The 14329-nt window shown below is 42.6% G+C and overlaps 1 protein-coding gene across 5 annotated transcripts in view; it reads left to right on the forward strand.

Moving 5' to 3' along the window:
- Positions 1-7136: 7136 nt before the first annotated feature.
- The window catches only part of chchd3a (coiled-coil-helix-coiled-coil-helix domain containing 3a), a 99594-nt gene continuing 92401 nt past the window's right edge, over positions 7137-14329 (forward strand). For 2 of the 5 annotated variants that reach the window (XM_045722270.1, XM_045722272.1), the window contains exons 1-3: positions 7137-7390; positions 8870-9211; positions 10205-10415. In XM_045722270.1, the coding sequence (XP_045578226.1) occupies positions 7310-7390; positions 8870-9211; positions 10205-10415 (634 nt within the window). In that variant the 5' untranslated portion in view covers positions 7137-7309. The remainder of the gene's footprint in view (positions 7391-8869; positions 9212-10204; positions 10416-14329) is intronic. The other 3 variants (XM_045722273.1, XM_045722274.1, XM_045722275.1) reach the window with 3 other exon arrangements.

The raw sequence follows: 14329 nt of genomic DNA on the forward strand, positions 1-14329 counted from the left end.
AGGGGCAAAGGGACCAAATTATTAGGGTGAGGCACATGGGCTACTAACAACATACTACACAACATACACTTAGTATTACTTTCTTATCTACAGCATACATATCTCCCTGGCATATTTCATAATTTATGCAGCAGCATACAAGACATTTTTGGACTCACCTTTTTCTGCTGTACTCACTTGAACAGGAAGGTGGTCTTTCTTGTGGGCAACTTTTGTCATCAAACTTTGTAATCAAAGTATGGCATTCTCTGGATATTTTGGTGCTTTCAAGACAACTGGGAACTCTGAAAAAAACAAGTTTGAATCATGACATGAGTGATCTTCAGGTTGGAGCTCAAGAAATAGGCCCGAGTTCCCGACATGGAATTCTGAATTGGATGATCGTTCAAAGCTTATTTTCCCAGTCAGAGCATTCCCAGTTGTCTTGATATCACTAAAGTCTGAGATTTCCCAGTTCCAGTTGTTTTGAATGTGTCAGAAGTCATGCTGGATTGACAGCATGGCCAATGTATCCAACCTTTTCTGGCCCATGGTGTTGAATGTTAATCCTTTAAGCTTGGAAAAGAGACCCTTAAACTCAGGGGTCTATCTTTCTTGCTAAGATTTTGAAAGTATGATGTTGACATGATCAGTCCAATCAACGCTACGGTAGCTAACGTGATTTGACATCATTTTATCTGTGGCCAATGACCTTGAGGCTTCTTGGATGGGCACTTCTAATGTAACTCTATGGCAGCACCCAAGGGGCTTGAATTTTTGAGCTCTCCCTGTAGATTTTGCGGTGACGTAATGTCCCCATGAGTGACAGAACACTGAGCCAATCACGGCGCAGATAGAGAACATGACCAACTCCTATGCTCTGTATTTTCTGCTGGCTTTCCCACCACCACAGAAAGCACTGAGCTCGGCTGAAACACCTGCATTTTGGAGCTGCCTTACTCAAGAAAGCAAAAAAGAGACCATGTTCGTATGCAGCTTTATTTTTTACATTGTTTGCAAACTCATACGTGACACGTATTAATGCCAAAATATCATGCAAAACAGGCAACGATTATTACATTTTTTTGGTTAAATATGTGGGTCTCAAATGACGGGTCGCCACTGAAAACACCACTTCCATACTAACCATTGCATGTTGCATTTATCATACTACTGTTCTATTGCAAATGTCTTTCATTGGTGTGCTTGTTTCTACAAGAACAATTCTGATATCCCACAAGAAGCCTTCTGTTGTATTGCGTGCTTCTTATCGTGCTTGCTTCTGCAAGAACACTTCTGATATCCCACAAGAAGCCTTCTGTTGTATTGCGTTCTTCTTATCGTGCTTGCTTCACCAAGAACACTACTGATATCTAGCATAATGTCTTGAAAAAAATCTAAACGCAATTACAGTAAAAGTACTGAAGCACACCCTTTGATTTACAGTCTAGCCCTCACGGTAGGCTACAGTGAAAGAGAGAGCCAGGGGGAAAGAAAAAGGAAGATAGAGATAGTGTGTGCATGCATCCGTGAGCGCGCGTGAGAGAGAGAGTGTGTGAGTGTGTGTTAATGGCTTTCTGTTTTTAGGACATATAGCTCTGCGTTTTCCGGAACTGCTCCTCTGTATCTCTGACAATCTCGAAACAAACCGAATGGGAGAAGGCATTGATTTTGGTGGGGAAGGGATCGATCCAACAGGCCCAGTGCTGATTGATGTGCCTGTGGACAGCAGAGATAACATTGTGGGAGATCTTTGCGTTCCCTCCAAAATAGAAACAATCACTGTGTCATGCAGGGCCACTTTCTCTTTGATGGGCGCGTGCTTCTAACTTCCCTGGGCCAAGTTCAATTTCAAGTTCTTATCACCCTCCCCTCCCTGCAGCCAATGTCCCATTTTACGTGTCTCGGGCTAATCTTCTGCCCTCGCTCCAATGACATGGCACGAAGGTAATTTGTCAGCAGATTCTGTAGATGTACACTAAATGATTGCTGTGTGACTGACATCTGTAGGTGTAAAGGACAACAGCAGTCAGCCTGGCGCCTGTTATTTCTGTATATTAACGTCTCACTGCTGTTAAAACTGGAGCATTTTTGGACAGTTCACACCAGGGTTTAAGAATTACAATTTTGTGTGATATTGCATTTAATATTTTAAACCAGGTTCCAGGTCTGAGTCCCTCATTTCAGATTAAGGAGGAGGCACAGTAGCTGCAAATTGTATTAAAACTCACTAATACAGTACAGGTGAAACAGGAGAAAGGCGTGAAAAAATAGTTTTGTAATATCTACATTCAATGTTTTCCCATACCATCTACAACTCTCACATCTGGAGACAATGTGTGAGATGTGATACAGGTGTAGGATCACCCTGTTGCAGGAGAACTTGTAGTGTATTTAAAAGGCTTCTGAAGTTTATAATTTCCACGTTGAAATTTCTGTCTTGATTTTCCCTAATGAAAAATGTCAGTTAATTATAATCTGGTTAGGCGAGGTGCTGGCTGGCGGAGTATAGACAGCCAAGCTGTCTATACCCTGATGAAGACAGCTTGGCTGTCAAAACGTTAGTATTAAATTATTGCATGTGAACTCCAAGAGTGTGCGGCTCTCCTTTTGTTTTTCATTCATTATAATCCACATAATAATTCACATTTCCTGTTTCTGCAGGATTATTTTCCTGCTATAGCAAACTGGCTCAAATGAAGATCCTACATCTGTATCTGTTTGTATAGAGGAGTAAAATGTTGTTTCCAAGGTAACGGGATATGTCTGTGTATTACATAGCCTACTGTACAATAGACAATGTGACTTTTTTTATTTCTGTCACATCATTTCAACGTAAACCTGGTTATGTAATTTTTTTAAATTAGGTTTAATCATCCACACAAACAGCAAATTGGCCAGTGATACCTACAGTAGTGTATATCTTTCAGTGTACCATTTCTAGTGTTGATTCAGAAGTTAAATTAGCTCTGTAAGTGTTCAATTAACACTCATTGGTGTTTTATTTATTTATTTTACCTTTATTTAACCAGGTAGGCAAGTTGAGAACAAGTTCTCATTTACAATTGCGACCTGGCTAAGATAAAGCAAAGCAGTTCGACACATACAACAACACAGAGTTACACATGGAGTAAAACAAACATACAGTCAATAATACAGTAGAAAAATAAGTCTACATACAATGTGAGCAAATGAGGTGAGATAAGGGAGGCAAAAAAGGCCATTGTGGCAAAGTAAATACAATATATCAAGTAAAACACTGAAATGGTAGATTTGTAGTGGAAGAAAGTGCAAAATAGAAATAATGGGGTGCAAAGCAGCAAAACAAATAAATACATACATACATTAGGGGACGAGGTAGTTGTTTGGGCTAAATTATAGATGGGCTATGTACAGGTGCAGTGATCTGTGAGCTGCTCTGACAGCTGGTGCTTAAAGCTAGTGAGGGAGATAAGTGTTTCCAGTTTCAGAGATTTTTGTAGTTCGTTCCAGTCATTGGCAGCAGAGAACTGGAAGGAGAGGCAGCCGAAGGAAGAATTGGCTTTGGGGGTGACCAGAGAGATATACCTGCTGGAGCGTGTGCTACAGGTGGGTGCTGCTATGGTGACCAGTGAGCGGAGATAAGGGGGGACTTTACCTAGCAGGATCTTGTAGATGACCTGGAGCCAGTGGGTTTGGCGACGAGTATAAAGCGAGGGCCAGGCAACGAGAGCGTACAGGTCGCAGTGGTGGGTAGTATATGGGGCTTTGGTGACAAAACAGATGGCACTGTGATAGACTGCATCCAGTTTATTGAGTAGGGTATTGGAGGCTATTTTGTAAATGACATCGCCGAAGTCGAGGATCGGTAGGATGGTCAGTTTTACGAGGGTATGTTTGGCAGCATGAGTGAAGGATGCTTTGTTGCGAAATAGGAAGCCAATTCTAGATTTAACTTGTAAATAAAGGTGTAAATAAAGAACTCTAGTATTGGTGTTAATAACCGCTGGCATGTTCAGTGGGATGCGACATGTTGGAACCTTTAGATAGAAATATGCTATGTAGAACAAACATGCCTCTCTTGACATGTAGGATAGGGAATCACGTCAGCTCTATTCAAGTGTAAAGGCTGTCGTAGAGAGGGGACCAAAGCGCAGCGTGTTGATTGCTCATGATGAATATTTATTCTAACTCAAACCACTAAAGGAAAAATAACAAAGCGAAAAACGAAAGCGCACAGTTCTGTCAGGTACATCAACTAAACAGAAGACAACAACCCACAAACACAGGTGGGAAAAAACAAACCCTACTTAAGTATGATCTCCAATTAGAGACAACGAGGACCAGCTGCCTCTAATTGGAGATCAACCCAAAAAACAACAACATAGAAATAGAAAAACTAGAACCTAAACATAGATATACAAAACATAGAAAAGCACAAAACACCCCCTGTCACGCCCTGACCTACTCTACCATAGAAAATAACATCTTACTATGGTCAGGACGTGACATCAAGGCATTTCTATCTGCAATGTTCAACAATGTTTGGCAACTGAACGTGGACCTGAGTTGAACCAACACCACGCCCATCAATGTAATATTTCCCAGCATGCTCTATTGCGGGTTGATTTTTATTATTGTTTGTTTCAATATTTATGTTTTTGCATGTACATTGATTGACATGTGTTTTTCTAAACTAATCCAATCTGTTACTTGGGTTTATTGCACCCATTATTGAAATGGTTGTTCCAGTTTAGATGCTTTAGGTAGTCTCATATTTTAGTCTTCCAAACCCTGACAATCATTCTAAATGCAGGTTGCGGGTGACAAAAAATTGTTGGATATCCCAAACTCTGGCAGGATTCCAATAGAAATTACACATCACTTTGCAAGCCAGCAAAATGTGACTTGCAGGACTGATGTAAAGACATGAGTTTCAGGCCACTCTATTAGGGTAAAACTAGGCCCTCAAAATAAAGCATATTGTATTGTCTTTAAGAATTTTATTTCAATGATAACATATTCACTTAGGATCTCACTTGGTGAATGCCATAGCACTGAAATTGAATGAATGCAACAACCATGTCACTTACAAATTCAGTCTTGTGTGGTAACTCTACAATTCCCTTGAAAGGCAAGGCACACTAGGAAATATGCAAATAAGGCTTTACACTAAGAAGAGTGTTAATTTAACACTGAAAATTGTGGACCCGTATAGACACTGGAACCGTGTTAAATTGAACACTCTCAGTGTTGATTTAACACTGGAGAATTTGCTGTGCACTAAACCCCCAACTGTACAACATTCCAGAAGAAAACCCCCACTTTCACCACAAGGACTGTAAGTAACCCAACCATGTATATCATAGCATCAGCAATACAGATAACTATACTGTTCATCCTCTTTATAATGAAGTTCTCACAAGGTTACCTATAGGATCATAGTTGCAGTCAGTTGTTCAATCCAATCTGTATACAATATGTCTCTTGGATGTCTAACCATGTGCTCCTGAGGGCATTGCTGCCCAGGGTAAATGTTTATTATGTAATATGTTCACACAAAGCCACTGTCTGGAGATAAGATAATATCAACAGGGGAAATGTTTCTCCCACTTTTGGCTTCATTAAAAACCTTTAAAAACCTATTATCCAGAGAAATAGAAACACATGGGGATGCTCTGTGTGTGTATGTGTGTGTGTTTGGTTTTACTATCTTTGTAGGGACCAGAAGTCCTCACAAGGATAGTAAAAACAAGGGAAATTCAGACAAGTGGGGATATTTCGCTGGTCCCCACAAGGAAAAATACTATTTTAGGGGTTAGGGTTCCAATTAGGGTTAGAATTAGAGTTAGGGGGTAGTTTTCGTTTTTTTAAATAGATTTTACCTTTATTTAACTAGGCAAGTCAGTTCAGAACACATTTTTATTTTTAATGACGGCCTAGGAACAGTGGGTTAACTGCCTTGTTCAGGGGCAGAACGACAGATTTTTACCTTGTCAGCTCAGGGATTCAATCTTGCAACCTTTCGGTTACTAGTCCAACACTCTAACCACTAGGCTACCAGGTAGGGTTAGAATTAGAGTTAGGGGTTAGGTTTAGGGTTAGGGGTGACGGGTTAGGGTTAGGGTTAGAATCAGAGTTAGGGGTTAGGTTTAGGGTTGGGGGTGATGGGTTAGAATCAGAGTTAGGGGTTAGGTTTAGGGTTAAGTGTGAAGGGTTAGGGTTAGGGTTAGGGGTTAGGGAAAATAGGATTTTGAATGGGAATCAATTGTTTTGTCCCCACAGGGACAGTAAAACAAATGTGTGTGTGTGTGTCTGCCTCTAGATCACACAGCTGTGAAAGGTTGTGCTTTGCTGCTGTCTGCTTAACAAAAATAAAAAACGGATTTAGTAAACAAAAAGGTCTGCGAAAATGCTATCCCCTATTTTTTTCACTATCCCCGGTTTAATACCCAACAAAACCATATGCTCAAAATATTCTAAAAACGTTACTACGAACCCACATATGTACTGATTGCCTTGCTCATTGAAAGCTATATGCGTAGGCCTAGTAGTCCATATGGAATTCACCTCTGGGTTTTGCTATAAAGCTGAGGGATGGGTCTGGAGAAATGTTACCACTGTCAAATTCAAAGATGGACCTAGATTATAGGTGCAAGGACTGATTGTCCATGCATCATTGACAGTTTTCAACATATTTTGAATTTGTACATTGTTTGTTTACAAAAATTGAAATGACAACAAAAACATAGACAATTTAATAAAATAACCTTAGCTTGTGCTTGATGGGGTTTGATGGAGTTTTAGCTGACGGAGCTATTTATGCGTTTATTTTTCCCAAAATCATTAGGCCAATTGAAATTACCATTGAACAGCAGTGAATATGACAGATAGCCCAAACTCCTCTGTCTTTTGAAAGTATAATCCAAACTGATTAACAATTGTATGGTTTTAAAGACCTAATATATATATATATATATAGCTAACTATAAAGTGTTGCATTTATTTTGAGTGGGTTACATCATGTCTTCTTTCTTCTCCCCACCAAATATCTATTTATTTGTTGGTTAATGTGTATGCATACACAATTGAAAGTGCACTGTAATGATCCTTTTGGCTCTTAAAATATTACCCAACCAATGGACATCTCTGTTGCACAAGACGTATTCGCACCTCCAATAAACGCAGCCTTTATTGGACAGCTGGCATGCTACGGAAGTGTCTCCGTGTGTGCGGCCCTGCAGCTCCCTGTCCCGGGTGTACGACTTCACAAATTTGGCTAAAAACAGGTGGATGACAACAATTTCCATTGCATGCAGTTAGGTATCACTTTCGCTGATTGTAGTCAGAGATGGGAGCGAACAATAGCACCCGCCGCGTCTCCTTTGAGTCGGATGAAAATGACAACATCACGGTTGTGAAGGGCATAAGGGTGAGTACTGAAAGGATAACAACAATGAGGTACTGCATAACCCAATGCTGCTCTGAAGTATTGAAGCGCGTTAAAAACGATAGGAACGACTGACTGCATTATTATATCCTTATTACCAAACAAATAGACAATGTTATGCCAGAGTAACGTTTGTTATGGTAGCTAGGCTAGGCTTGCTCTCAGTTTGACACTGGGGTTTATGCAATGGCCTCGCGTTGTCTAAATTATGAATGACTGGATACAGCTAGACCTAGTTCTTAGTAATGACGACATTTAGTTTATAATAGATCATACTTTTATTTTATGACCTTGTTATTAACATTAGCTTAGTCCATGTTACACCATTAAATCCATGTCATGAAAAACACGTGTCGTGTACTTTCTCTCTGACGTGTAAGCTGATAAGTGTTTAACTGTTGCAGTGGACCCTGCGTGCCTATTGAAGTTAAATATAGGTTGAGAGGCTTTAGTTTAGTTTCAAGTTAAGACTAGCTGGCACGAACATGCCTATTGTGAAGCACCTTGTTGCTAGAAGACTCGAGACAATGTTTGTTTACATGGAATAATCTGCTGTTGTGTTTTCCCTCTGCATTCTTGCCACGCGTGCTTGTACACATCAATAAACAAAACATACCTTAGGGTTGTAGATTGTACACCCACATATCACAACCAGTGTTATACAATGGCAGCATTCTGCCTTCGCTCTACAGTTTTCAGCCAACCACAATCAAGACTGTGTTTTAACATTTAGAAATGTCAATAATCATCGCTTGTGATAAGGCTTTTGAAACGCCCTTTTATCAGCAAGGAAGAATCCTTTAAATGTAAAATATACACTTACTGTAGCAGGTTTGCACAGATCCATACAGCTATGGGTGCCACCATTCGACTAAACTACACTTCCACTACACTTCCAGAGTTGCTAGATAGCTAATTAACACAGGTCGTCGGTTACCTCTAGTCTTTCGTAAACAAGTGCTGTAACATGGAGATATGGCCGTGTGGGAACACTAACCCTATCAAGGTGTGTATCTATTGAACCTTTTTGTTGTTGTTTGAAATTATTTCTCGCTGATATGAAAGACAAAGTCTTTATGCTTCCAAAACCATACCGCAAGCAACGCCTGTTAATGTTCAGACCGATGCCTTCGTCCAATCACTCATATGTGTTATGTAATGGAACAGGGGGTCATGATCAAGGCTAGCCTAGGCCTAACTAATTGGGGGTGTGTGCCACTGCTAAGTGCATATTGGGATAACACTGCGCAGGCTGTTGTAATAGAGCTAGTGCACCTAGAGTTGTAGCCTTGTGTGATTAAGTTGGCTTGGCAAGTAGATTGTGAGAACTTGCCTTTTAGACTTTGGAGTGTGGTGGAGTTGAAGTGTTTAGTGTTGCTCAGATCTGGTATCCTTGTTATTTGAGCTTTTTTCTCTCCTGTTGGTTTTCTCTCACATATTGCTCTTCTCTCTCTTCTGCAGCTCTCTGAGAATGTCATCAACCGAATGAGGGAGCCCATAGCTCCCCTTCTTCCCCCCTCCCTTCCACAGGTCCCACCCCCTGTTGCTGCTCCCTCCCCCCTCATTCCAGTGCCTCCCCTCAGACCCCCCTTCGATCCCATCACCTCGCTTCCACCCATAGAACCCATCGCACTACCACCTCAACCTCCTGCACCTGTCACTGAAGTAGTGGCCCCACCTCCACTTCCACCCTCCATGGAACAGGTAGCAGCTCCGACCATCATTGACATGGTGATCCCACCTCCTACCCTAGCTGCTTTAAAGCCTGTGGCGTCCCCTCAACCACCTGCATCTGTTGAGCAGGTAACCCTCCCACCACAGGTTGAACCCCTGGCCCCTATCCCTGTTCCCGCTCCTGTTGCTGTGGAACTCAATACCATACCTGCACCTCGTCCTGTAATCGAACCTGTTGCTTCTACTCCTGTAATCGAACCTGTTGCTTCTACTCCTGTAATCGAACCCGTTGCTTCTCCTCCTGTAATCGAACCCGTTGCTGCTCCTCCTGTAATCGAACCCGTTGCTGCTCCTCCTGTAATCGAACCCGTTGCTGCTCCTCCTGTAATCGAACCCGTTGCTGCTCCTCCTGTAATCGAACCCGTTGCTGCTCCTCCTGTAATCGAACCCGTTGCTGCTCCTCCTGTAATCGAACCCGTTGCTGCTCCTCCTGTAATCGAACCCGTTGCTGCTCCTCCTGTAATCGAACCCGTTGCTGCTCCTCCTGTAATCGAACCCGTTGCTGCTCCTCCTGTAATCGAACCCGTTGCTGCTCCTCCTGTAATCGAACCCGTTGCTGCTCCTCCTGTAATCGAACCCGTTGCTGCTCCTCCTGTAATCGAACCCGTTGCTGCTCCTCCTGTAATCGAACCCGTTGCTTCTCCTCCTGTAATCGAACCCATTGCTGGTCCTCCTGTAATCGAACCCGTTGCTGGTCCTCCTGTAATCGAACCCGTTGCTGCTCCTCCTGTAATCGAACCCGTTGCTGCTCCTCCTGTAATCGAACCCGTTGCTTCTCCTCCTGTAATCGAACCCGTTGCTTCTCCTCCTGTAATCAAACCCATTGCTGGTCCTCCTGTAATCAAACCCGTTGCTGGTCCTCCTGTAATCGAACCCATTGCTGATCCTTCTGTAATCAAACCCACTGCTGCTGCTCCTCCCGTAATTGAGCTTATTGCACCTCCTCCCCCACCTGTAATTGAACCCATTGCTCCTCCTCCCCTTTCCTCTTCATTGGCATCCATCTCTTCCTCCCCTGCTGTTGAGTCTGCTGCTCCTCCAATGGAAGCTTTCTCCCTGCAGCCTGCAGTCAAACCCATCGCTCCGCCTCCTCCCCCAGCTGAATTAATTGCTCCTCCCCCTTGTGAACCCATTGCCCCTCCTCCTCAGCCCCCAGTGGAAGCTTTTGCTCCTCCTCCTGCCCCAGAACCAGTGGAAGTTGTTGGCCCCCCTCTTCCTCCTCCCACCCTAGAGCCAGAACCAGTGGCTGCAGCACCTCCAGCAGCACATGCAGGTGAGTTCTACTATAGCGTACAGACATAAGGGTCTCCTTAATGTGTTTACAAACATTGCTGCACGAGGGTGACGCACGCAAGTTGGTGGCAAAACAAGGGGGAGTTGTTATAGAACGGCAGCAAAAATGTTGCTTGAGTGCATTTCACACTACTTTTGGATTATAATTGGATTTTAAGGCTTGTATGAATGTCCTGCTTACTATGTTTGTCATCATCGCAAATCAACTGCATTATACTTAAAAAACACATTTGGCTAGCCTTTGCTACACCCTATATCAATGATTGTTAGCATCCTAGCTAACAACTGCTGCATCCAAAATAATTATTTTGTAAAGATCACAACCAAGGGTTGCCATAAGGGTCTCGGTGGCACCATGCTTACCTGACACGCATACATTCATTCACACCACTCAACCTGTCAATGAGATTGTCAGTTAATTTACTGGTTCAGTTGGATTATTGCACTGTGTGCTGGTATTTGACCACCTCGTAACTAATTCAGAGGTGGTCAATCGTATTGCTGCCTCCACTTCCTCTGAAATGAGCTAAAGCAATTTGGCTTAAATTGACATGTTCACACAGCAGGTCACAGTCATGACCCCAGGCATCACACTGTTCAGTGGGTTAGAAGTCCAGTTTTTGGGATCTATACTCGATGATCATTTGGGAATCTTGACCTTACTTTTAAGTCAGCCCACGCATACAGCACAAATGTTCTCTCCCCTCTGATTGTAATTAGTCTTCGTTCTCAGGATTCCGCTCACAGTGGCCTCTGGTATTATGATTCATTGGCATCGCCAAAGCGCTAATGAAACGATGAATTCTTACTTGTAATAAAGCTAATGAATTGATGCCGCACTTAAGCCCATTTCCTATATTTTAGCCCACTAGGCAGCAGAAACCATTGCCATTTTTTCCTCCTCTGTTTTGTGGAAATCCTTTAGCAAATTTGACTGTTTTTCACTGTTAAATGAGATGCATTCTTTCCATCCACTAGCCCATTTGCTTAGGGATGCTTTGCATCTTGCATGTTAAGGGTCACCTTACACTGGTATCGGAGTGTATCAGGTTTTTGCCATAGGGAAAGGACTGTTGAAGGTAAGGCAGGAAACGATGGGGACGTGGGAGGTTCCATCACAGATGATGACAACGGTGGGCGAAGAGGTTTCCCCATCCTTGACGGCAAACAATGGGTGTGATAATTAAAAAGTGGCCATCTTAAAGGCATGCTGCACTGCCTCTGGTGATTAAAACGACACCTCCTCAGTTTCACACAACAAATCAGCCGGGCATCATTATGAAAAGGCTGTGGGCGTGCATTTGCTGCTTAAGTGTTCATCTGGAATAGAAATCTCCCTAGCAAAACTCCCAAGCCACTTATCAACTGTCAGCCATGCTGTACTGTAAGTTAACGCTATCAGGTCTTTCTTAATATGCTGTTTGGGCTCTCTACTTGAGGACATTGTTAATACAATTGGTCTTGTAACAGCATGCTACTCACACGTTCTTAACAAAAACACTTTTGTATAAATTTGTTTTCATTAGCGCCCGGCCATTCACGCAATCGCTCTCCGTTTTTCTGTCTGTCAAAAAAATCACTCCCTATTGTCCACGTTAATTGCTTTGCAGATTAAAAGATAAACACGGCAATGTCTCACATTTTTTTTATCAGGGATTTGTATGAACTGTTTTTGGGGGATTGTGTATTATTGGAAAAAAATGGTCAGTTAGTTCCACTTAAAAAGCAACATTTTAAGAATTGTCTTTAGTGTCTTTGAAAAGGTAATACGCTTTTTCTATTTAATTTTTTTTCTCCTTTTCGGCCAGTAAAGGACCCTTGTTTATAGTACTAACAGATGAGAGGTCTATTAGCCCTGCGTGTCATTTTCACCCTATTCATCATCATATTAAGATCACTTTATTGGTTAATTGCACAGAAGGTCCAACTGAAATTTGACTTCTGCTTTTTAAGACACACATGCTTACATACCAATACAGGTTTTGGAGAGGTGCGGTAGGATGCCACACTGGACACGCAAGGAGCTCTTGTTGTGGGGTGTTAAGTGCCTCGCTCAATGGCAGGAAATGGCATGTAGGATTTGATACCAGCAACCCTCCGGTTGCCAGCTCACTTCCCGCCACATTTTTCCAGTTGGACCCGGGATTCTAACTTTCAAACTTATGGTTGCTGGCTCGCCACCCTAACCACTAGACTACCTGCCGCCCCAGTACAGCATGTATACAGTATGTCCAGACTTAACATTTGAGATGAGGCAAAGGTCTCCAAGGAGCTAGTGTTTTTGGCAGTGTAGTTTTGTTTTTAACCGTTGATTTGAGCTCCACATCTTTCGATACGGGTCATGGTTGGACCACGTGTCTTTTTGAATTTAGGTGAAAGTAACAGACCCCAGACGCATTAATAAGTCAGTTTAACCAAGTACAAATCAAGTTGTACGTTTTGGTGCATGAGTCAGTTTCAGTTTCTCTCCTAACTTACCTAAGTTGGTATGTTAGGTAATGCAGAGCTGCATATTAATTTCCACACAGGTTACCATTGCAATCAGAGTAAGAGTTGTGTTCTGTTCCTGCCCACGTCACCAGACAGTAATAACACTCACATCTGACTAATGAGCTTTGAGTTGGAGGAAAAAGATTTCTCTCTCTCCTCTTCCTTCCCTCCCTCAGTATGTGTGGTAGAAAGTACTATAATTTTTTTTATGTCAGGGGTTCGTCAGGTGCATGGTGGTTTGGTTATTAGATGACTGCAGTACACAGGTGGAGCTTTTCTATAGTGCTATAACCTTCATTCGTTGTGTTCTTGTGACGGCTTCAAATTCTTCTCAACGTGTGGCCTACAAGCACAGTGATGTAAGTCGACATTGAAAGAAAGGATACATGTTTTAAAGGTTGTCCCATGTTCATTATACACTTAGTGCACAAAACATTAGGAACACCTTCCTAATATGGACTTGCACCCCCATTTGCCCTCAGAATAGCCTCAATTTGTCAGGCATAGACTACAAGGTGTCAAAAGCGTTCCACAGGGATGCTGGTCCATCTTGACTCCAATGCTTCCTACAGTTGTGTGAGATTGTCTGGATGTACTTTGGGTGGTGGGCCATTCTTGATACAGAAGGGAAACTGTTGGCCGTGACGAACCCAGCAGCGTTGCAGTTATTGACACATTCAAACCAGTGCACCTGGCACATACTACCATACCCCGTTCAAGACCACTTACATTTTTTGTCTTGACCATTCACCCTCTGAATGGCGCACATACACAATCCATGTTCTTTAACTTGTCTCCTCCCCTTCATCTACACTGATTGAAGTGGATTTAACAGGTGACATCAATAAGGTATCATAGCTTTCAGCTGGTCAGTCATGGAAAGAGGTGTTCCTGATGTTTTATACACTGTTTAAATGCACTCAACAGGAAAAAGTAAACTTGGCGTATCGATCGCGTCTTACCTTTTTGAAAAACTCTGCTATCTTGCAACTCTGCAAGTCTTGTTAAACAGTCACCAAGGCTCGAGCCCAATACCACATTTTCATAAAGGTTGCAATTTAATGAGGGGAGGGGGCGGTGTTGATTGTGTGCCCACGAGTGGTGGTATGGAGTTAGACCTCTTGGCTGTCTCTAAATCACGACCTAGTCGCGTGTGTGCTGATTACAGTATGGTCAAGGTTGAGTCTCCTACACCGCTCTATGCAGGTTATAAATATTCATACTCCTGCGCCCACATACTGGCTAGCCCGGCCTAATAGCCTGCTTATAGATGACTAGGGAGAGAGAGTTGTAAGGTGAGTGGAGCGGTATAAAACACCCGCCAACGCATAATTCTCCCTCTAAAATGGCTTCCCTGGTCTTCATCATCAAATGGGAAGTGATCAGTTATTCTTGTGATTACAT

This window comes from Salmo salar, chromosome ssa07 (genome assembly GCF_905237065.1).
Source record: "Salmo salar chromosome ssa07, Ssal_v3.1, whole genome shotgun sequence".
Taxonomy (NCBI): domain Eukaryota; kingdom Metazoa; phylum Chordata; class Actinopteri; order Salmoniformes; family Salmonidae; genus Salmo; species Salmo salar.